This window comes from Equus asinus, chromosome 30 (assembly GCF_041296235.1).
Source record: "Equus asinus isolate D_3611 breed Donkey chromosome 30, EquAss-T2T_v2, whole genome shotgun sequence".
Lineage (NCBI taxonomy): Eukaryota > Metazoa > Chordata > Mammalia > Perissodactyla > Equidae > Equus > Equus asinus.
The window spans coordinates 19,562,769-19,587,061 of record NC_091819.1 but is presented as its reverse complement, the minus strand read 5'-3'; the positions used below and the strand labels follow the sequence as shown (position 1 = coordinate 19,587,061).

The 24,293-nt window shown below is 39.7% G+C and overlaps 1 protein-coding gene across 1 annotated transcript in view; it reads right to left on the bottom strand.

Annotated features, from left to right (window-relative positions):
• Positions 1 to 24,293, bottom strand: part of RAB3GAP2 (RAB3 GTPase activating non-catalytic protein subunit 2) — a 100,446-nt gene that overhangs the window by 60,360 nt on the left and 15,793 nt on the right. Inside the window, exons 2-3 of the mRNA XM_014838706.3 lie at positions 21,236 to 21,300; positions 156 to 279 (exon numbers count right to left, since the gene is read on the bottom strand). Coding sequence (XP_014694192.2) covers positions 156 to 279; positions 21,236 to 21,300 — 189 coding nt within the window. The remainder of the gene's footprint in view (positions 1 to 155; positions 280 to 21,235; positions 21,301 to 24,293) is intronic.

Genomic DNA, 24,293 nt, shown 5'->3' with positions numbered 1-24,293 from the left:
AAGGATTAAAAAGTGTTACATAATATATAAAAATAAACTATAGAATGCCACCATATAACACATACAATGGAAATAACATTTTTTTTTCCTACTTAATCCATTTTCTGCTCTATTCTACACATTAAAATAAAGGCCACTGAAAAGAGAGTACTTACGCACTAGAAATACAGCTTTTTGCTCCCGAGCTATAACCATCAGATCATTGGTTGGAGATAAGGATAAAACACAATCTTGAAGCCAGGAGGTTTTCTGTGTTTTGCAAGTATTTCCTTCTTCTTCCTGTGGGTAAAATGACAAGTAGTGTGTAGGGAAAAGTATCGAGAGAATTTCAACTCAGCTGGTCTGCCTTGGGGAGCAAGGGAGAAAAAAAAAAGGAAAAAGAAATCTTCCCAATTCTTTTACAAAGTCTCAATAATATCCCTATCAAAACATGTCAAAGGGAGCTGGCCCAGTGGTGTAGTGGTTAAGTTCACGCACTCCGCTTTGGTGGCCCAGGGTTCACAGGTTCAGATCTCAGGCACAGACCTAGCCTGTTCATCAAGCCATGCTGTGGCATCCCACATAAAATAGAGGAAGATTGGCACAGATGTTAGCTCAGCAACAATCTTCCTGATAAAATTTAAAAAAAAGGTCAAAGATGACCAACAATCAAAAATATCCACGACAAACAAATCTCAGTTTTAACCATTAAAGCAAAAAATTTAAATATAAACAAATATAAACTCACAAGACATTAAAGAAAGTCACATATGGATCACTCCAGGAATGACTCAAGAAATTTAGTAAATAATCCTATTTCAGAGAGATAGTTAAGGTATCTGTAGCAAAGAAAAAAATTATCTAATGCTTACGTCTGTAGGATCTGTAAAAGTTTTTGATAAATTTGACACTTTTTTATTTTTTCTTTGACTTGAAAGGTGTTTCAATTTTTTAACTGAAAATTTATTTATTATATAGGTAAAGCCTCATGGTTAAAAATTCAACAGACCTAAAAAGGTCTTCTTTGAAGTGTCTCTCATACTCCTGTACTCTAGCCACCCAGCTGTTCAGTCTAGAGACAACCAATGTCATCAGTTCTTGTGTGTATTTCTGGAGAAACATTTTATGCACACACAAGCAAATACATTTACTACCCTTTCCCCTTTTTTCTTACACAAATGGTAGCATATTCTATACATCTGTATTTTTTTCTCTTAGTGTATACCTTAGACAATGCCACATGAAGTTTATATTTTAATGGCTACATAGTATTTTTTTTTTTATTAATGTTATGATAGATTACAACCTTGTGAGATTTCAGTTGTACATTTTTGTTAGTCATGTTGTGGGTACACCACTTCCCCCTCTGTGCCCTCTCCCCACCCCCCCTTTTCCCTGGTAACCACCGATCAGATCTCCGTATCAATATACTAAATTCCACCTATGAGTGGAGTCATATAGAGTTCGTCTTTCTCTGACTGGCTTATTTCACTTAACATAATACCCTCGAGGTCCATCCACGTTGTTGTGAATGGGCCAATTTCGTCTTTTTTTATGGCTGAGTAGTATTCCATTGTGTATATATACCACATCTTCTTTATCCAATCATCAGTTTCTGGGCATGTAGGCTGGTTCCACGTCTTGGCTATTCTAAATAATGCTGCGATGAACATAGGGGTGCAACGGACTCTTGAGATTTCTGATATCAGGTTCTTAGGATAGATACCCAGTAATGGGATGGCTGGGTCATAGGGTATTTCTATTTTTAACTTTTTGAGAAATCTCCATACTGTTTTCCATAGTGGCTGTACCAGTTTGCATTCCCACCAACAGTGTATGAGGGTTCCTTTTTCTCCACAACCTCTCCAACATTTGTCACTCTTGGTTTTGGATGTTTTTGCCAATCTAACGGGTGTAAGGTGATATCTTAGTGTAGTTTTGATTTGCATTTCCCTGATGATTAGCGATGATGAACATCTTTCCATGTGTCTATTGGCCATATTCATATCTTCTTTTGAGAAATGTCTGTTCATGTCCTCTGCCCATTTTTTGATCGGGTTGTTTGTTTTTTTGTTGTTAAGCAGTGTGAGTTCTTTGTATATTATGGAGATTAACCCTTTGTCGGATAAGTGGCTTGTGAATATTTTTTCCCAATTAGTGAGCTGTTTTTTTGTTTCAATCCTGTTTTCCCTTGCCTTGAAGAAGCTCTTTAGTCTGATGAAGCCCCATTTGTTTATTCTTTCTATTGTTTCCCTCAACTGAGGAGTTACAGTGTCCGAAAAGATTCTTTTGAAACTGATGTCAAAGAGTGTACTGCCTATATTCTCTTCCAAAAGACTTATTGTCTCAGGCCTAATCTTTAGGTCTTTGATCCATTTTGAGTTTATTTTGGTGTGTGGTGAAAAAGACTGGTCAATTTTCAATCTTTTCCATGTGGCTGTCCAGTTTACCCAGCACCATTTGTTGAAGAGACTTTCTTTTCTCCATTGTAGGCCCTCTGCTCCTTTGTCGAAGATTAGCTGTCCATAGATGTGTGGTTTTATCTCTGGGCTTTCAATTCTGTTCCATTGATCTGTGGACCTGTTTTTGTACCAGTACCATGCTGTTTTGATCACTGTAGCTTTGTAGTATGTTTTGAAATCGGGGATTGTGATTCCGCCGGCTTTGTTTTTCTTGCTCAGGATTGCTTTAGCAATTCGCGGTCTTTTGTTGCCCCATATGAATTTTAGGATTGTTTGTTCAATATCTGTGAAGAATGTTCTTGGGATTCTGATTGGGATAGCATTGAATCTGTATATTGCTTTAGGTAGTATGGACATTTTAACTATGTTTATTCTTCCAATCCATGTGCAAGGAATGTCTTTCCATCTCTTTATGTCATCGTCAATTTCTTTCAAGAAAGTCTTGTAGTTTTCATTGTATAGATCCTTCACTTCCTTGGTTAAATTTATCCCAAGGTATTTTATTCTTTTCGTTGTGATTGTGAATGGGATTGAGTTCTTGAGTACATAGTATTCTATTATATAGATACAGTGTAATTTATTTAAGCACCCCCTTATTGATGGACATTTGTTTTTTAACCTTCTTTTGCTGTTACAAACTATGCTACAACGAATAAGTTTACACCTTTGGCAGTTTGTGTGGGAGTCTATCAGTAGGATAAATTCTTAGAAGTGAAATTACTGGGTCAAAAGGAATCTGTAGTAGTAAATTTACTAGGCATTCCCAAGTTGTGCTCCATGGAAGTTGTGTTAATTCATAATCTAACCAGCAAGTTTTGAAAGTCCTTGCTTCCTCATAGTTTTCAAAAGATGCTTTAACTCTGGATCTTTGTCAATCTAACAGATGAAAAGTGGTATCTCAGTATACTGCATTCCTCTTATGAATGAGAACAGCCGTTTTCTCATATGCTAACGAGTCTTTTCTATGAACAGTTTGTTCCTCTCCCTTGCAGATTTCCTGTTGGGTTGCTCTTTTTCTAATTGATGTGTATACACTCTTTACGTATAAGGAAAATCGGCCCTTTGAACGTGAGAGTTGCAAATAGATTTTCCAGTCCATGTGGTAGCCGAATTTTTTCTATGCAGAAAATTTTTAATGTTCTCTAGTTCTCAATCTATTCTCTTACAGCTTCTAAGTTTTATGTCACACAGACTCCTACCTTTCTGAACTCTACTGAATGGCTTTTAGACTGAATTAACGAGAGGGGTAGAGGGGGGGAAGAGATGCAGGCTATTTTCATTTGTTTTTAATTTACACATTTATGCTTTTTTAAAACTTTCAATAAGCATGCCTTAGTAGCATAACAAAATTTAAAAGATTTTAAGAACAGAAAATCACCCTAGTCAGAAATATTCTAGTAGCATTTCTAGGAAAGATGAATCATTTCTTGCTGAGATACTATCAAAGAAATGTTTAAAAGGTCAGCAGGGTGCACCCTCTCCTGAAAGACAGGGAGAAGAGTAAAATTGGCAAAAATCCCTTCTTTTAGTAAAGCTCCATTTTAAAGGAATTTTCCTATCTTGCTCTTTTTAATATATTTTTCTACAGACAAATTAGGGAGAAAATTACCCCCTAAAGATAAAAGTTATAAGATAAAAGTTAGTTGTAGTAAATTTCTCCCTGGACTCACAATTTCTGCCACAGAACACAGTCTCTGTTTAGCCAGCTCTCACTCAAGACGTCTCACAGTGGCTTGGCTGTCAGCTGAGGCAACCCCCTCCCCCCAACAATTCCCTCTCCAGCAACTGAGACCCCATTTACACCAACTCTGAGGTTCAGGGCCTGTCAAGTGACTAGAGGCTCACCTTCAGGTAGGAGGCAGGAGCAGGGCAAGTCACACAGGGATACTATTCAGGTATCCGTGTTTGATAAGAAATGAGGGGGGGGTCTGAAACACTTTGGCTGGTCTCTGACTCTCACCCTAAGAGTTCCATCTCAATGAAATAAAAAAGAATCAAAACATGTCCCAGAAAAGGGAACACAGCCCTAATTTTGTCAAGTTCAAAACAAAATAATTTGAAAAGATAATATCGATACAAATGAGTTTCATCCTTTTATCACACTGCCAAAATTATGTTCAAACAGCAAATCCTGAAAATTTTCTAAAAGTAAGTTTTCAATAAAGAAGATTACTTCTGTTTTCGTCCTATGTTTTCAAAATAATGCCACGAACAAGTATTAGATCTGTAAGTTTATGTTGGCTGAAAAGACAAGGAGTGAAAGAAATTCAAAGATGGAAGGCATTTAAAGACCAACTGGTCCAAAACCTCACTTTACAATAACGAGAACAGAGTCTCAGGGAGGTTCAGGGATGTGCTCATCCTGCCACAGAATCAGCGTGGGGGCCCCAACCAGCACCCAGGCCTCCCGACTTTCAACTCAGGTGGTCTTTCCCTTCTACCACCCTGCTCCTCTCGGCGGGTAGCTGGAACAGCTCTTTGAGAAGCCTGCCTTCACTTGGGATTTGACTGTAGTCTTACAGCCAAGGAAAGGCCTTTTCCTAAAGAGAACTATCCTATTACTTATCACTTTACACCAGGTTAATCTTTCTGTAGTTCTTTGAACTAGTTTAGAGCTGTAAGAAATGACTCAAACATGTGAGCCAGCATACTCGAGGCATTTCTTTAAGTACTCCTTTAAAAATACTTTTCTCCTCTTATTTGTCTTCTCACCTTAAGTTCCAGTTCCTTTGGCAACTCCATCCTACTCTGACTTTTATCTTGTATCAAACTTATTGCAATTAAAAGTCTTACTATTCTATTACCTACTTATTCTGTGATTGCATTTCTCTCACCTTAGACTAGAAGGCATTTAACTGGCAAAGCCTATGCTTTCTATACTCCTCAACTGCACACACAGCACAGCCCACTAGTAGTACATATGTGTGAATAACAGCATTCCCATCTCTCCTTACTTGTAGCCACAAAGATACCTGAATAACCTATTATTTATTCTTACACAGGGAACTGTATGACATGAGCAACTGATTCAAAGCTGGTATCCTTCAGCAACAGTATCCTTAGTAATGTTTTCCCCTAAGTAGCACCAAGATTTAACAGTTCAAGATTCTGGCTGACTTATCCATAGTAGGTACAAGTAAGAGAGATCTAAGAAGGGCAGAACACTACCCTCTTGGTTGGGTCTAGAACTCAGGGTAAATTATGATCAAGTTCTGTCTGCCATCACCCCAGCAAATGGACTGCAAGTGACCCCAAAAGCAAACATGAATTTACCCCACGAGAACTAACCAAGATGAAAGCATGGGAAACAGATATCACCTACCTGGAAGCAAATTCAGAGAAACTACTCCACAATGATTGGTTACATCCCTATTCCTGCTTAGCCATCTCATAAATGTACCTTTTTAGTAACATGAATCCAGAAAAAAAAACTTCATGTGAATTAGCATTCCAGTTTTCTGTCACTTTTCACTGCATTTTCTTTTCTACATCCTCTCCGCCTCTCCATCTTTCCCTGTGACTGTGGTTCTAAAAGCAGACCCTCCTAGTTCACCCCAGTAAAGCTGGACATGTACAAGTAGGAATTCCATATACTGAAAATAGGTTAGAAAGTATCATCATATGATTATGTTACATATTATATTATATCATATATTATAATATCATATCATCACTAGGATTTGCTGTGTCATAAAATTCTACAATTACAGCTTTAGTCTTCTGCTTGAGAATGATGCTAGCTTGTCAGGAAATGCAATGGTGTCACGCTCTTATTACAAGCTCAATAGCTATTTTGATCCACAGACATGGCGGGGGACCACAAGTTTCTGGTCACATGTAATTCTGAAGAAACTATTCTTTGTGAATAAGGCACAGTATTCAATGTATCAGATTCAGTAACATGAAAGCCTCTAAGGATAATAACCAAAACAAATAATAATCTTAAAATTATAAACAGAGGTAAAAATACGTTGTTTTGCCCTAACTAGTTGTTTCTCCATAAGCTTACTTAGCTATTTTGCCCCCAGCAGTGTAAATTTTACCAGAATATTATGAAGCAAACTTAAAAACTGAAAACCACTGGGAGTGCGGGTGGGAGAAGAAATCTTACTTAAATCAATTTTCTTTCACTCAATCCTCAAAAAGAAAAAGGAAATCCCTTGGTACATCAGGGTGACGCATCAACAGTGAACACACTATATATGAGAGCAAACAAAGAACAAAAGGATGGAAAAGGCCAGGCCCTAAACTGCTACTTTGTGTCCAAGCAATTTGACGAGTAGACATCAGGCCATGGTAACTTGAAATCTCTCCTCATGATAAAGAAATCCTCTGGCGCCATCCTAAGCAGAGGACAGTGGGCCTATCAACAGGGGTCTGACCCAGTGTGTGTGTGGGTCTGGGCATCTGGCTCAAGAGGAATGAGGCAGGGATGACGCTGGTGATTCAGATGATGTTCATAGCACCATCTGCCAAACATTACAGTGTGCCAGACACTGAGTTAAGCGCTTTACGCATGGATCCGACTTAACTCTCACAGTAACTCTATAAAGAAGGTTCTATTATGACCTGAATTTGGAGATGGAGAAACAGAGACTTATCAAGATAACGTCCCCAAGTTACACAGATGGAGCAGGGATTTGAATCCAGGTACTGGAGTTCAATTGCATTGCCAATCCTCTGTGCTGCTTCCCACGCTCTGCTGCATGGGAAGCTGGGCCCTATAAGCAAATCTGCCCCAGTACCTTTAAATTTTACCTGCTCTGCTACTCTCCTTGCTGGTGTGACTTCAGGTGACCAGGTATAATGCCTGCAGCTGTGGATCCAAAATTAAGGGGGTGACAAAAAGCTCTACTCCACTTTTAGATTAAAAAACTAGTGCTCCCCATTCATTAAAAAAATAAAGAGGAACTGGCCTGGTGGCATAGTGGTTAAGTTTGCACGCTCCACTTTCAGCAGGCTGGGGTTAGTGGATTCAGATCCTGAGCATGGACCTAGACACCACTCATCAAGCCATGCTGTGGTGGCATCCCACATACAAAATAGAAGAAGCCTGGCACACATGTTAGCTCAGGGACAATCTTCCTCACACACACACACAAAGAATAAAGAAGAAGTGACATGGAGTATGCAGGTCTAACCTAGTCTAACTCAGCCAAATGGCTCATTGAAGTAACCTTGTTTGCAAAACGTGATCATGTATTTAACATTAATGTCTCTTTTTAAAGAGAGCCATGAAATAGACCCCTTCCTTTAAACATAAACACTGAATACCTGATTGACATATATGGAGTATTTATCAAATTTAAAGGGTCATGAATAGTATAAGAAATGGTAAGAAACATAAGAGCAAGCTCTACCTTGCAAGTACTAAAACCTTACTGGTGGTTTAATGGTTCAGCTCAGGGTTTCTCAACCGTGGCGCTATTGACATTTAGGGCTGAAAGATTATTGTGGGGGCTGTCCTGTGCATTGTAGGATGCTTAGCAGCATCCCTGGCCTCTAGCCATCAAATACCCACAACACTCTCCCAGATGTGACAACCACAAATGTCTCTCGACACTGCCAAATGTCCCCTGCAGAACAAAATACCCACAGTTGAGAACCATTGGTTTAGCTGAATAAGAAACATTTTAAAATTCTTTTTTTTTAAAGGCATGCTTTTTGGTGAGAAACACTGTCCTGGAGCTAACATCCGTTGCCAATCTTCCTCTATTTCGTATGTGGGACATCACCACAGCATGGCTTGATGTGTAGGTCCACACCAGGGATCTGAACCTGCTAACCCCAGGCCACTGAAGCAGAGCATGAACTTAACCACTACTTAACCACCACCAGGCCAGCCTCTAAAATTTTTTTTAAACCAATAAATTAACTCACTAAGAAATTGTAGTAGTAGACACAAGCCGGTGTGATCAAAGAGCCTGGAACTGCTAGTCTATCCCTCAAACACGTCACCATCTCTCTCACCAGCTGACAGGATTATATAATCTTATAAAGAAATGGAAGGAACCATGGAGATCATTTGATTCGAACTCGTCATTGTCCAGAAAAGGAAACCAAGGCCTGGAAAGAATAAGTGGATTGTCACTAATCACATGAATGCCATAGGTAATAAATTTGAAGCAACATATACTCATATTGGACTCTTTCCTTAGCAACTCCGGTTCCTTACCTCTAAAATCAGGGGACTGGACAAATAATACAAATAAGAGGAAGAATGAGGAAATGGCCTGTGGGTCAGAATCCCTGAGGAGGACTGGATCCTCAATGGGCTCACATCTTTCTCTCACCCTGCTTTAATCTGTCCTGCACAACACTGCCTCAGAAATGCTCCAGAAGGGCTCACACCTCTATGTGCTAGCAATGCGTTAGGACAGAAAGACAAGAACAAAAAAAGTCCCTGTCCTTCATGCTCTTCCATCCTCTGGGAAGACAGATGGATACATACACAGTAGTCAGTCAGGGCGGCACATGGGAGGGTCAGCAGACCAGACTGGGACTGGGAGGGTGGAGTGTCCGTTTCAGAAAAAAATCTTCCTACTGGAAGGAAGTTCTAAGCTAAGTTCTGCTGATAAAGTTGAAAGCAGCCAGCAATAAAAGGGACAGGGCATGGCAGGAGAGAGGAAGAGGAGGTGGACATTCTCAGCAGAGGAAATATTCCCAGACCAGCCCCCTGCGTCCTATTTCTCTAGGAAACCTTGAGTTCAGCATACTCAAAGGCCTAGAGGGAAGGGAGTCCACTTGAGGAGCTGCTGTCAAAGCAAAGTCCAACAGTGGAAAGGTACAAGATGCCCCTGCAGGGCAGGCAGGTGACGAAGACCTCGAATACGCTGTGCTGAGGAGCTTATAGTCATCTTGAAGGACCCGGGAGTCCCCAAAGGATTTTCTGAGCAGTGAAGCTAACTGGTCATATCTGCTCTCCTCAAATGTCCACATTTTTAAACTTTCAAAAAAACTTCAACTAGTAGCAATAAAAATGACTTTACATCCCAACTGATTTAGCCACTTCCTCCCCTGCTTCCTCCTAACCACCTCCCCACCTCGCAAAACTGAGACAAAAGTTACCCAAAATAATACCTTCCCTTGACAAACTGGGATGACTCCAAAATTTTTTAATTCTATTTCATTATTTTAAAAGTGCTGGTCAAGACACAGTAAACTGATTTCACCACAAGTCACGATACGCAGTTTGAAATACACCGCTCTAAGCCAAGGTTTCTCACCCTCAGCACTGGTGACACTTTGGGCAGGGTCGTTCTTCATTGGAGGGTCTGTCCTGTACACTGCAGGATGTTCAGCAGCCTCCCCGGCCTCTACCCACTAGAGGCCAGTAGTACCCCCAGGGTGACAACCAAAACTGTCTCCAGACTTTGCCTAATATGCCCTGGGGGGCAAACTGACCCTGGTTGAGAACCACTGCTCTAGGCAATAGAGGGTACAGCAAGGCAAGGGCTGGGCCAGTGAGCCCTAACTTAGACTGGGGTCAGGGCGCAGCTCAAAACACCAGGGTAGGGCGCAGGGGAGGGCTCACAGCAGAAACACAAACCAAGAATAAGGAGTGTGGGTTCCTCTCAGATTTTTCAGGGGGGGCCTCAAGTCCAAGCACAAGTAACTGGACAAAAGTGTTGGTATAGAAGAGACAGAGAAATCCACTCTCCAGGCTGGATGGCAACGAACTAGTATTGGGTTTTACAGCGAAGCCTGATTTCCAATTCCCATCGCGAAAGCTCAGGCAGGAAAGAGGGACTAAAAAAACGCTCTGTGAAGCCAAACACAGCATCAGCACAGATCTGTTGGCTGACAAGATGCAAGGTCATTTTGTTTTGTACCATAAAGGCATGTGCCTGACAATGAGGTTTTCTGAAAACCTCCCCCACAATAATAGGGCCCACAGTCACTAAGACTGTTCCCTTGAAGCTACTGATCCTAAAATAATACCATCATTTGACAAGGCGGTTAATTCCCCAAGTGAGGTGTAAAATTCACAAAAGGCAAAAACAGTACCAGCTTGGCTTTCCACAAAAACTGGCACCCACCTAGCTACCAAAGTTAACATTAAATGCATCCATTAGCCATGAAACATAACCCCCGTGGGGGGAGGGGGGGCTGGTCGGAAGCATGATTTTTATTTTCGTGTGGCCTAAACTTCAAGGATTTTTCTTTGAACTGAGACGAGTAAAAATTTTTCTTAATCCACACAAATAGGGAAGCTACCAATGTGGATTACAAAAAGGAATTCTTCCTAAACAACTAGGGCTATACCACATATTTCTTAAAATTTCTTTCTTTTGATTTTAAGCCCACAAATTTGTTAAGTGATTATTCTTTCACAACATATTAGACAGTAAAATTGCAGTAATTTAACCAGGCTTTCAATTCTAGCTGGTCACTATAGAGGCTGGTGAATTATCACTCTGCAAACACAGTAGCAAATTCTTTTTGGTTTATCAGTTACTGTGGTGACTAGATAGCCATTGAAATAGCATGAATAGTTTTTCAAAGCTTTCAACTTTAGTATAATTAGTCTATCATTTGCAATTTATATTGTCACTGTCATAGTGCTAACTTTCACGGACATTTACACATTATGGTAGTACTAGTAAAATCCAGTATAATCAAGGGGCTGTTAGTACCTTCACAGTAATTCTCAGCAGTTTTCAATCTAAATCACAGAAATAAAAGTCATCTACGCTTTTTAAACCAAGAGACATAAGTGCTTCAGCAATTTTGAAACACAAAAGCAACACTATATAAATAGGTTTTTCTTGTTTTTCTAGACTGCTGTCAACATATGTAACATTGATGTTTCTCAAACTTTTTAGTAGCAGGACTTTTTACTCTTAACAAAATCTTATACAAAACTTCAACAAATGAAACAGAAAAGCAGAGACAGAAGCTCTACAGCACCTCTGCAGAGCCCTGGAGTCCTATCTCACACAGGACAAAAAGTACTGGTCTGTGCCACTTTCCAGACCAGAGACTGACATTCTCAAATGAAAGATCTTAAGGCCTTTTCAAAATTAAAATGGGGCAAGGCAAGACCTCTTTCTAAAATGATTACAGATAACCCAAAGAAAAAAATTTTACAAATACAATTAGTGACAAAAACCTACAACTTAAATCTCAATTTTAAAAATTAACTTCCTAAGGTTAGGGAGAAAAGTAATTATAATTCAGTAACTCTTACAGTTTTACTTGAACTGTCAATTCAAGCAGGACTAATTATGTGATTATTTATTTTTAAATTGTATATATAATATCCCATTTTTATAGAATTTTCTGTGTGCCCATTCATCCAACCACTTGACCTGTATATAGCCATAGCAAAATGCCTATATTTACAACTCCTTAAAGTTAATAATGATGATTATTTTTAGACATTGGGAAGTAGATTATTTTACTTTGCATTTTTCTGCGATACCTGAATTTTCTGCAATGGTGCGTCATTTTTACAGAACGAATTCATCATCACTCGTAAAAAATTCATTTCACAAATAATTACAATGAACCTCTAAACCTAAAAAGCTTACTTCTCTATTTCTGAATAACTGTTTAATATTAAATACTAAATCTGCGTGCTCCCCTAGGCGCCATGGGATAAAAGAAAGTACCATACAATTCCTGCCCCAAAACTTTATCATCGAGTTAGATAAACAAGACTAGTAAACAAGAAACAATTAGCACTTAATATAAATGAGAAGAGATCTAATAGTTAAACCAAATGTGATGGACCTTAAATTGCTATTAGTATTTATAAAAAAATAGATTATAGTACACATTCTCCAAAATGATTTATAATTGAACAACATGAAAAGACGACCAACCTCACTCATAAATTTAAAAATACAAATTAAAATACTGAAAAGCCATGTCACACTGATATGATTTAGCAAAGATTAAAGTTTGATAACATACTAGGGGTCAAAAATTTCAAAGAATACCTGAGAAAAGCAGCCCTCTGTAAAAACACACACTCATTCTCTCATAGTCTTTTGTTTCCTAATATTGATAAAAATACGGATACAGAGAAATATTTCATTTTTACAAAATAAACAATAGCGCAGTCAATGATACAAACAAATTGGTTCAGAGCTGTTTTTATTTCTGTAACACAACAGAGAAAGGCACTCTCATATGCGGCTGACTGGAATACAAACTGGGGCAGTCCTTTGGAAGCACCATTCAACAATTTCCATTGACATTTAAAATATGTATACCTTTTACATTAGCAATTCCAGTTTTAGGAATTTATTCTAAAGGGAAAATCAGAATGGCTAACATTCATTGAGCACTTATTATGTTGCATGTACTACTCTAAGTACATCTCATTTAATCCTCTTAACAATCCTATGAGTTCGATATTGTTATTAGCCCCACTTTATGAGTGAAGTAACAGAACTCAGAGAAGTGAAGTAACTCTGCCTACAGTTTCATAGTCACTAAGTGGCAGAGCTAGGACAGAAATTCAGGCAGTCTGACTCTCAATCGTGACACTACACTCTCATGTGTAACCAAAGATGCACAGTAGATGTAAAAATGATTACAGCATTGATTGTGACAGAAAAAAAAGAAGAAGAAAAGAAAAAAAGAACAAAAACTAAATATCTCTCAACAGGGACATGGTCAAATAAATCACAGTATATCTATCCAAACAATGAAATATTTAGCATCCTTTCTTAAAAAACTAGACAATTTACATGTATACGCACTATGGAAAAACCTCCAAATTACATTAAATGGAAAAAGCAAGAGGTAGAACTGTATGTAAAAATGAAATCTATCTGGACTTTCACAGAAAGCAAGAAATTAAACACATGAATTTTACTCTCCTTCTCCCCAACACTCTCAACTCCACTAAAACAGCTGTAAAAGAGTTTGTTTAAAGGTAAAACCCAGCACAGGCAAAAAGAACAAGAGGAGAAAACCCACAGTGTTGAGAGCTAGAAAGCAGATGGACAAGTGGTAACTGATTTTATAGCTCCTAAACTGATGGAGAGGAAGGCTGAGGAGCAACCCCAGCTGCATGCAAAACTGCCAACAGGCTTAGGAATTGGTGCAGGTCCCTCCAGAAAGGAGGGCAAAGATGTGGCTGAAACCAGGAGGCTTGGTTGCAAGTGTGTCTAGTAACAGCAGTCAGGTTTCCAGATCCCTTCCCCGACCCCGCCCAGTCAGATCACTGTCCTCCCTCCCCGGCAGAAGACCAGAAGCCCAACACCAAGTCAAAAGTAACAGAAGCTACCCTATCCTGCAGGAATGCCAGAGGAGTGCAAACCTGAACTAAAATTAACAACTATAAACAAGAGCAAGGAAAAGTGGTGGCTGACTACACTGAGAAACTAACAATAGGTCTCTCTTAAACATTTAGGCATAAATAATGCCACCAAGATGGAGCCTGGATGACTTTGGTCTGTGGCCAAAGACCCAGGAACAACTTAGATTCCACCTTTGTTTTCTGGTAAACAATACTTTAACTGCACTTTTTACACTAGCAAATCACTTCGCCAGAATCTACTAAAAGCAAGTTAAAGGTCATAAAGATCAAAAGTTTTGAAGCCCCCCAAACAGACTAAGAAATGTTCTCTTAAGAGAACAAAAAGAGGGAAGGGCAGAAGGAAAGATGGGCAGAGCCACAATAAGAGCCATGGGCTAGACCAAGATTTCTGAACTTCAGCACAACCGACATTTTAGGATGGATAATTCGTTGTTTGGGAGGGCTCTCCCATGCATTGGAAGATGCTTAGCAGCATCCCTAGCCTCTACCCACTTAGATGCAACTTCCTCCAAGTTGTAACAACCAAAAATGACTCCAGACATTGCCAAATGTCCCGAGGGGACAAAATCGCTCCCAGTGGAGAATCACTAGGCTAGACCCCAACTGTATTAATGTTGAGAGGAAGATCATTGGCAAGATGAGTGTTTCTAACAGTCAAAGGCCCAAAGTTCAATGAAAACCCACCCTTAGGAAAGAGACCCTCTGCAGCCCCTAGCCTCTCACCCAAGGAGAACCTAGGGCACATCCTTAACATAACTTGAGCCCTCTCCTTCAGCCTCTGGTCAATTTGGTGCTAATATCTCCTGTGTGGTAGATGGCACCAGAGTCTAATGACACTAAAATAAGGCAAAGTATTTTCTAGAATTATTCCAGATTATTAATGCTCTAAGAATCTCTAATCAGGTCATGCTATATTCCATTTCTCAGCCTGTAAGCAAACACTTCTCTGGGGCCTCTATCTGCCCAGCATGCTTTCATTCCCTGTTAGTCTTCTAGATTGTAACTGCTTCTGTAAATTGTATTACACTACTTTCTGTAAACAGATGGAGCATATTCCAAAGTGTCTTTTGAGCGGAAATTTTCCATGCTGTCTACCTTAACTGAGGACTTTAAGCCAGAACCTTCTGTGCTTCCTGTTCCAGAAACCACTGCCAAGCAAATCCTTGATTCTATACTTCCTACCTTTGGTCTTAATACACCAAAGAAGGAAAGCTCATTAAATCTGCCTTGCCAGTTAAAATTAAATTAAACCTCGTCACGCTTCTCCCCAAACTGCCTTGATTCCCATTATAGCATGAGGCTGAGAAAAATATTTCCCTCTAATCACTTCTTTCCCAAAGCAAAAAATTATAATCCCAACTAAAAGCCCTTGTAACACTGAAAAAATACAGCAAAGCTATTTACTATTTGTTACAGGCTCATCCATCAGCCGGTATTGTAGTACAACTATCTTCTTTTCCCATTTCCCCAAGCCAGACGCTATCTGCCATGATGCCCACTTAAAATTAAGTTTGCAGAAAGGAAGACCTTTGTTTTGCCTTTTCTTCCATCTTGAGAGCCTGTTCTGTTTGCCTTTCCAATCCTTTCGTGTATTTACTTTTGGGCAAGTAGGAATTCCTTACCTTTATTCTTCGCACTTGTACACATAAGAATTATGGCTGACACGATCCTTTATTTTGGGCATTATTATGGACTGAACTGCGTGCCCCTCAAATTCACATATTGAAGCCCTAAGCCCCAATTTTACTGTATCTGGAGATGGGGCCTTTGAGGAGGTAATTAAGGTTAAATGGGGTCATAAGGGCGGGGCCCTAATCTGACAGACTAGTATCCTTATAAGAAGAGGAAGGGACACCAGAAGCCATTCTCTCGTTGTGCACAGAGGAAAGGCCACATAGCACACACTGAGAAGGCAGCCATCTGTGAGCCAGGAAGAAGGGTCTCACCAGAAACCAACCCTGACGGCACCTTGATCTTGGACTTCTAGCTTCCAGAACTGTGAGAAAACAGATCCTTGTTGTTTAAGCCACCCAGTCTGCGGTATTCTGTTATGGCAGCTGAGCAGACTAATACAGGCATGAAATATCTATAGGAGAAAGACATTTGTCCCCTTCTTTAGCAGAAGCCATCCTTAAAGTTGCTAGGCCTACCAGTGTCATAGACACATCCCTTCTTGGACGTGGCTGGCTATTGCTGATAACAGAATTAGAATAGGCTTTCTTCAGTAAGCCCTTATTGTAGCTGACACCTCAAAGTGAGAGAAAGCTAAAGAGGCTTTCTCTTTTCTTAAAAAAGCCTGTCCAGACCCCTGGAACTAAATCTCTCTGATGATAAAAGCCCCTTACTCTCTTCTTCCATAAAAATAAGAAACTAACTCTCAAAGAGCTAAGAGACTTATGGAGATAAAAACACCCTGAAGTTTTCAGTTTTCTGCTGGACTCAGTAGCAGGCAGCTGGCCTCCAGGTCAGCATTCAGTGGCAGTGGCTGCTACACTTTACTCTTAGTTACTCCATCTGTGGTTCGTCTACACGCCACTGCAGCCTCCTAAAGACTAAAACACAACATCTCTCTAATGCCAGACTAACAAAGAAGAAAAGCTTACTCTCCTCTGCTGGTCATGATAACCACAACCCAAGGGCGAATGGTAGAGAGCCCTATCATTGTTTTTACAGTTACAGCGCCTTGACACAAACATCAGGTGACTTCAAGACTTTCCACTTCTACCAATACTGGGCTCACCTTGGAGGTGGACACGACCTGCCAGTGAGACTCTCCGGGAAGGCACGTTGTGAGTCTGCTGTCTGTTCCACACAAGGGAGAGTAGAACGTTCCCTTTCCATTCTGAGTAGGCGCCTACAACACCCTGACTAGAGCAGGTAATTCTGCGTTTCCTACGTCTGCCAAAATTTACTCCTATTCTTCTTATGCCTCTGGAGCTGGTTATGCCTTGGAGTTGCTCATAATCACAGACAATAGTAGAAGTAACAGAAGTCTCTTACTGCAGATGAATAACATTTCCAATAGCCCTAGTATAAAACACTTTGCTCAGTAAAACCTCATAATGATGTTACACATGGGAAGTCCTGGATGATGCTGCAGTGCAAGGCAGAGGTCATATTCTTTTCCCGGACCATACTGCCATTTTTGTTCTCACTCACCAAACAGTCTCCCTTGGCAAAGATGTTGTCTTGTTTTGAGGACAGGATCTAAGTTCAGAGAAGCTGTCTTAAACACAGCAGGATAACTTTAACGTCCAGATAACTCCTGAACATCACTGTCCTGGCCCACTTTTGTTGTCATCCAAGTATCTTCTCCCTCACCATGTATACAGGACCGTGACAAGGTACAAGGGCTCAACAGGGGATGATAAACAGTTAGGAATGATTAGTGTACCCAAAATTGCTGTCAATGAGGTCTAACGATACTGTTTCACTTGCTGTATTTGTCAAGACCATAGTGTGAGCAAATCTATCAAGAAAAAGAGAAGAGGCCACCCTCACCCATCAGGGCCATTTGTAAATATTCAAATTTTATCCAAATGAAGAAATGATCTACAGGCAACTAATTTTGTGTGTTTTAGAATGAGTAGAAGCGCATTTCAGCTTTTAACTGAAACAGTGAAAAGACATTATCCCTAGATTTAGGATATCCTTACCAACAAAGAGAAGATGACATACATTACGGGTCAGATTTCAAGGAAGTCCATTCACACTTATACATTCTAATCAGGCTACCCTTGTCCACATCACCCAGAATCAGCTGGAAGAGTGGAACATCAAAATTAAATACTGCAAAATAAACCAGCCCAAGACCTTTATGAGAATGAGAGGCATAGCTAATAAAAAGGCCTACTACAACCCCATCCACAGAGCAGCCCAGGTGAGCTTTAAAAACCAGAAACAAGGGGCCGGCCCAGTGGTGCAGTGGTTAAGTGCGCACATTCTGCTTCGGCGGCCCGGGGTTCACAGGCCCAGTTCCCGGCTGTGGACATGGCATCGCTTGGCAAGCCATGCTGTGGCAGGCATCCCACATATAAAATGGAGGAAGATGGGCACGGATGTTAGCTCAGGGCCAGTGTTCCTCAGCAAAAAGAGGAGGATTAGCAGCAGATGTTAGCTGAGGGCTAATCTTCCCCCCGCTACCCCCCATCAAAAAAACCCAGAAACCACACAATGAGGTTTCTGATGACATTTAGAATAAACTCCAAATTCACAGAGGGTTACTTCAGGCCTGCTCGCATCTTGGACCCCAACATGTAGTAGCAGTCATTTCTGCCATGAAAGGTTATAAGGCCATGGAGGGGTATACACTTAGGGAAGACGCACTGTTAGATGAGCCAAAGAGCAGCTCTATGACACACTGTCAGTAAACTAACCCCCTTAATATTATCAGGGAAGATGTAGCAGATAATTGTAAGGAAAACTAGTCTCACACGCAAATCCCAAACTATATCATTCACAAATAAAAATCCATTCCACAAAGAACCAACTATGTACCAGTGGACTCTTAAAGATGTAGGCCTCTGGGTCTGTAAATAAATACCATAACTCAGCACCAGCACTATTTTATATATTTAATAATAACTGTCCCTCAAAGGAGGTTCCAGAGGAACCTCCTCTGAGATCATGAATGCACGAGTCCCCTTGAACATGCAATGTCTCTGAGGTCTATTACAGAAAACCTCAAACTTACTTGGGAGCTTGCTGTATGACTCACAATAGTCACTTAGCTCTATGATTCGAGAAAACAAATACTAAGAGTAACTGTACCCAACACCACATGCAAGGTAGCTTGAGTTACACGATCCCTTTCTGAGAAATTCTCAAAGCACATCCCCTCCTGAGAGGTTTGCTTACATAGAGTCATGCAGGGTCTTCAAACTTTTTTTCACATATCCCTCCTCCCGCTTCCCTCTCCTCCTCATTCTTCTCACAGCTAACTAGACTGCTGATGGGTGCCTGACCAGAGGGCAGCATTAATAAGTTGGCTGATGTCCCATGAAGTGGCCTGGTATAAACACTATGTCCTCTTTTCCCAAATATCCTAATAATGGAGGGTGATAAACAGACTCAGTAAAATGCTCATAGGAGCTCTGAGTGTGAGCCAAAGAGGAGAAAGAATCCAAGACAAGCATACGCAAAATGAAATAGTCTAAATCATGAGTAAGCAGAAGCCAGTCACAGTCTTAGTAAAAGCAGAGACAGAGCAGAGGTGAGTCTCCACGTTGACGTAACACTGGAGCAGCAAGGGACGGTGTTTGCTTGCTGAGGTGACGGGATAACCAAGTTCCTCGAGCTCCTTCATATCCTAGCCAACACACCCCCACTCTCCTCGACGTCTTCTGAAATGGTTTCCTGTTCTTAATCCTCTCTTGGAGCTTTTCCATAAATCTCTATTACATTAGTCTGCTCTGCTTACAACACGCTGCTCCTTCTTTTCTCCCCTAGACATATTCTTTTAGTCTTCCCCAACTCAATAAATGACATACCATCCATCCAGTTGCTCAAGCCAAATACCTGGAAGGGTCTTTTCAAGAAACTTTTTATTATAGATATTTTCAAACATTGACAAAAATAAACAGAATGGTACCTATTACTCACTTCAGGGAGTATCAAGATCTTATCAATTATGTTTTCTTAACCTATTCTACACCACATCCTAGATGAAACAAGTTAATTCTTGCTTTGATTTTTTCTTTTTCTCCTCATCCTTCACAACCAACTCATAGGCAAGTCTTATCATCATCTCTAAAACGTACCCTGAATCCACCAATTTCTCATCTTCACTAAACCAACTTAACGCAAGCCACCAACTAAACTACCACAAGAGCCTCCTAATGGGTCTCCCTACTTCAACCTATTCCAAACAGCAGCCAAGGTGAACTTTAAAAATAAGAAATATGGTAGGTGTGGTGTCCTATCACATTTAGAATAAATTCCAAACTCACGAAGCCTTCCATCAGGTCTGCTTACTTCTCTAAGCCCATCTTGTGGCCGTCCCAGTTCTGCCAAGCCACACTGGCCTTCTTTACGTTCCTTCAAATGCCAAGCCTATTCCTGCCGTAGGACCTTTGCATGAGCTGCTGCTCTGGCCTGCAATGCTCTTTGGCAGATCCTCACCTCGTTGACTCCCTGTTGGCTTTCAGATCTCAGCATAAATGTTGCATCCTCTGCAAAGCCTTCCTAGACCACCCAATCTACAAGAGTCACTTGATCACCACATGACCACTTGAATTCTCTGTGGAACTATTACCACCATTTATATTTTTCATCTATCTTCCAAAAAAAATTTCTTTCTCCACATTAGAGTGTAAGCTGCTGGGAAGAGGATGATCAGAAGACCTATCCATTATATATGTTCGTTCTTCTTCACAAAAAAGTCTGGATTTTGTTCAGGTATCAACTCCTTCCCTGTGTGGCCATGGGCCTCAGGAGAAGCTGACCCTTTTATCCTTCAACACCAGGAGATGGTATGATTCACTGAAGGAAATATATCCTTTGCCAGTGGCTAGTTGAGAAATGAGTATCTGGTCCAATTCTGGCCAAGAAAAAATAAGGCAAGGTCTCCTAGAGGCTTCTGTGAATGTTCTTCCCCCCTCCTAAGAGTCATTAAATCCCCAGTCTTTTTCTCCCTCTGATCATGAAAGAAGAAACATGTTGCCACACCACACCTGTGAGAGGAACAAGCTTTAGGACGAAGTCAGCACTGTGTATGCAGAGCAGACAGAAGGAAAGAACTGAAGTCCTTGATGACATAGCTGAATCACCTGATCAAACGACCCAGGAGTCCATACTATCTCTGACTGCTTTCTTTTTTTTTTTAATGCTTTTCTTTTTGGTGAGGAAGATCAGTTCTGAGCTAACATCTGTTGACAATCTTCTTCTTTTTTTTCTCCCCAGAGCCCCAGTACACAGTTGTACATCCTAGTTGTAAGTCCTTCTAGTTCTTCATATGTGGGAGGCCACCACAGCATGGCTTGACGAGTGGTGTATAGGTCTGTGCCCAGGATCTGAACCAGTGAACCCCACGCCACCAAAGCAGAGCATACTTAACCACTACACCACCAGGCCGGCCCCTGACTTCCTTCTCTGTGAGCTAATTAATGTCCTTGTTATTTAAGCCAGTTTAGGTTAGATTTTCCATTACTCTGAGGTGAAAACACCTAACATATACAGGGACTTTGTCTACCTTGCTAACTGCTATATTCTCAGCACCTAGAAAAGTGACTAGAATTTGATGGGAACTTAACAAATATATGTTGAATGAATAAGTGAAAGAGTCTAAAAGAATAACTAGTGAAGGAGAAAGAATCCTAAAACAACTGTTCTCCATTTAGCCTACTTAGCTATAAAGCCATTAAATCCTTAAGAATAGGCATCTACTTAAGTACTATTACGTAAGCACAAAAACATTCTTGACAAAGATTTTAAAATATCAACCTAACATTGAAATATGTCACTATTATTACAAAGGAAAATGCCACTATCAAAGAGCATGCGTACATTTAGAAAGACTTACAGGTTCTTGGGGTTCTGTTTCTTCCCATGCTCCCCAACCATCATCTTCCCAGTTTGTTGATTTACCTATTTTTAAAAAGATAAAAAGTGCTTACATGAAATATAGAGCTTGAAATAGTCTAAAAATTTTCTATAAACATAACAGAACCAATACTGATATAATAAATATCATATAAATATATACTCTATAATGTTGATATTAAGGAAGAAAACAATGGTAAACTACATCAGGATTTTGCTCTATGTAATAATAATCAGGAAATATTTGACCTGAATTTCCAATCTACGTAACAGTAAAACTGTGCAAGTTATGTGGATCTTAAGATACTGGACATCAAGTTTATCCCCACTGAAATCAAACTGCAAGGTGACTTTAAAACAATCTTAAAATGACGACCATTTGTTACTTAAGACAGACAAGCATACACAGCAACAAAAAACACACCTAAAATTTCACACAAAAGTCTTAAAAAGTGACTTGTCTTCTGATCAAAGTATCAGCAAAAAAGAAAACTGAATTTTGAAACAAGACAGGTCTACTATTCTCCACCGTTTTCTGATACTCTGTGATTTCTTACACGCAAGAACATTCTCTTGGATTAAAATAAGATGTTCAACAAATGCTGCAACAAGGAATTAAAAATCTCAGATAGGTTTAGAGAGCGCGAACCCTTACGATGCTCACGGTACTTGTTTTTATATAATTATCTTTGAATTTATCTCTTATATATGTGATATCATTCACATCAGAAGGGAAGAAATAAAACTTTCATTTTTTGAGCAACTACTCTGAGACAGACATTAGATACTTTATATATATTACCTCAAATTAAATTAAAAAACAGACAAAATTCAAATAAGTGAAAAGAGCAGGCAGGTGCATAATTATGAATTTAGGCTCCAGAGCCAGATTACTAGGCTCATATCCTGGATCCAGCACTTACCAACTCTGTGATCTACAACAAGTTACCCCATGTCAGTAAGTTTTAGTTCTTTCACCATAAAGCATGGAAAACAATAGTACCTACATCCACTAGTGTTGTTATAAGGATTTAAATCAGTTAGTATATTAAAGTCTTCAGTGTCTGACATAGTAAGTTTTTAATGCTAGTCATCCAGATTTAGCCATCAAAATAAAATAAAATATAAATAAAATATTGTATTTAAACCAATTAGCTTCAAGATTCTGGGGGGAGAATCAATTTAAAAGATGGGACTGAACTTGGTATCTAAGAAACTTCCAGTAGGAAGGAAGCAAACAGAACTTTCACTTATACATAAGGTTCTAAAAGTTGCTAAAATAAATTACACATAGATGATAAAAAATGTTACAGTCTGGTACTTGGAATCATTGCTCAATTAGCTTCATGGTAATATTCTCATCTTTGGTACTTAAATACCAAATAACTCCTTCCTAACATATCAAGCACATTGCTAGGCATATATTAAGCCCTAAACTAGTACTACCATTTAATTAACACTGCACAATTTATAAAAGATTTCCATGTACACGTCAATTAAGCAATTTAACAAATGCCCTGTTAAATACTACGTGCCAAACTCTGCAGTAGGAATGGAGAAAACTACAAACATACTCCTATCCTTAAAGAGTTTGTGATCTTGTGCAGGAGACAGACAGACGCGACGATGATACATGGTGAGTTCTGGGATCGACCACTATGCGAACTTGGATGAGGCAGTGAGAGAAAATACAGTGAGGAGGCATCTGAAACTAAGTCTTCAAAAAGTGGCAAGAACTTGAACTTCAAATATACTCAAAAAAAAGGTCAACACAGGCAAAGGCAAAGAGGCAAAAAGATGCAATGCTCATATGGGGGTTATCACATAACAACAGCTAACATGTGTCCAGCATTTCTATCTGCCTAAGTGCATAACAGACATTAATTCACTTAAGTGTGACAAGGACCCTTTATCATCCCCCTTTTACAATGAGAAAAACAGACTATTTCGTTTTCATAGCTTGACCAATGTCACAGAGGAGTAAGTGGGGAATGGGGTTTGAATCCAGGTTGGCCTGAGTTCCAAAGCCCATGCTATAAGTATTCTGCTATACTAACTCCTCCTAAGAATTATGAGGGGAGATAAGATTAGGAAATAGTGGGGCTTACAGTTAAGCCAAAAGACAACACTTATTATTCTAAAATAGAAACACTGATATCGAGATTTGGAGATTGTTTTGTAACTTGGAAAATTACACTTTGTTCTTTGGCAATCTAATTCAGTTAGGCAATCTCTTTTTTCTCTTAATTTTTCCACTGCACCAAAACAACTGCCTTAGTGTGGGCTGATGGCAATTAGGCCATCCTATTTAAATTTTTAGAAAACGCACCATCTCTTACACAAGAAAGCAAAGTACCTACAAAAGCTTATCACTCCTAAGTCCATGATTCAATTTTAAAATTGCTGCAAAAATAATGTATTTATCAAATTACCACAATCTCAGAGAGACCAAGTGGAATTTAAAGCACTTCATGAAGGTCAGCTAATCATTCATTCACTCAAGAAACACAGCATCTTTTACATATTGGGCACTGTGCTAAGTGCTGGAGATACAAAAGGAAATAAGCCTTCTGTTGAACACTGTACACAACTATAAAAAATGTGTTATTTCTCCTCCATATTGGTATAAAAAGGACCTGACTCAATTCACAAATGTCTCATACAATCAAACAGAAGACAGCAGCAATTTGGATTTCCTGCCCCTGCACAAACCCAATATCTCTTTACGCACAATTCAAAACATCCAGGAAGAGAAAGACCTTGAGAAATTCTTTCTTTATACAAGATATTTGTGTTCACGACAGTTTACCCATTTCTCAAGGCCCGTGACTGGGGAATTTCTATTAATAAGAGGGAAAGAGAATTTAATCAGGCTTCTCCCACTACCACAGGAATACATTTTCCAAAGAAGTCACGGTACAGACAGAGGTTAAAGGAAGGCAAAAGAGAATTATTACTCAGGTCGGTTAAAGACGTTTTTGAGGGCTAGAATCTTAAGTCTATTTATGCTACAATAAGAAAATGCTTCCCAAATTCTA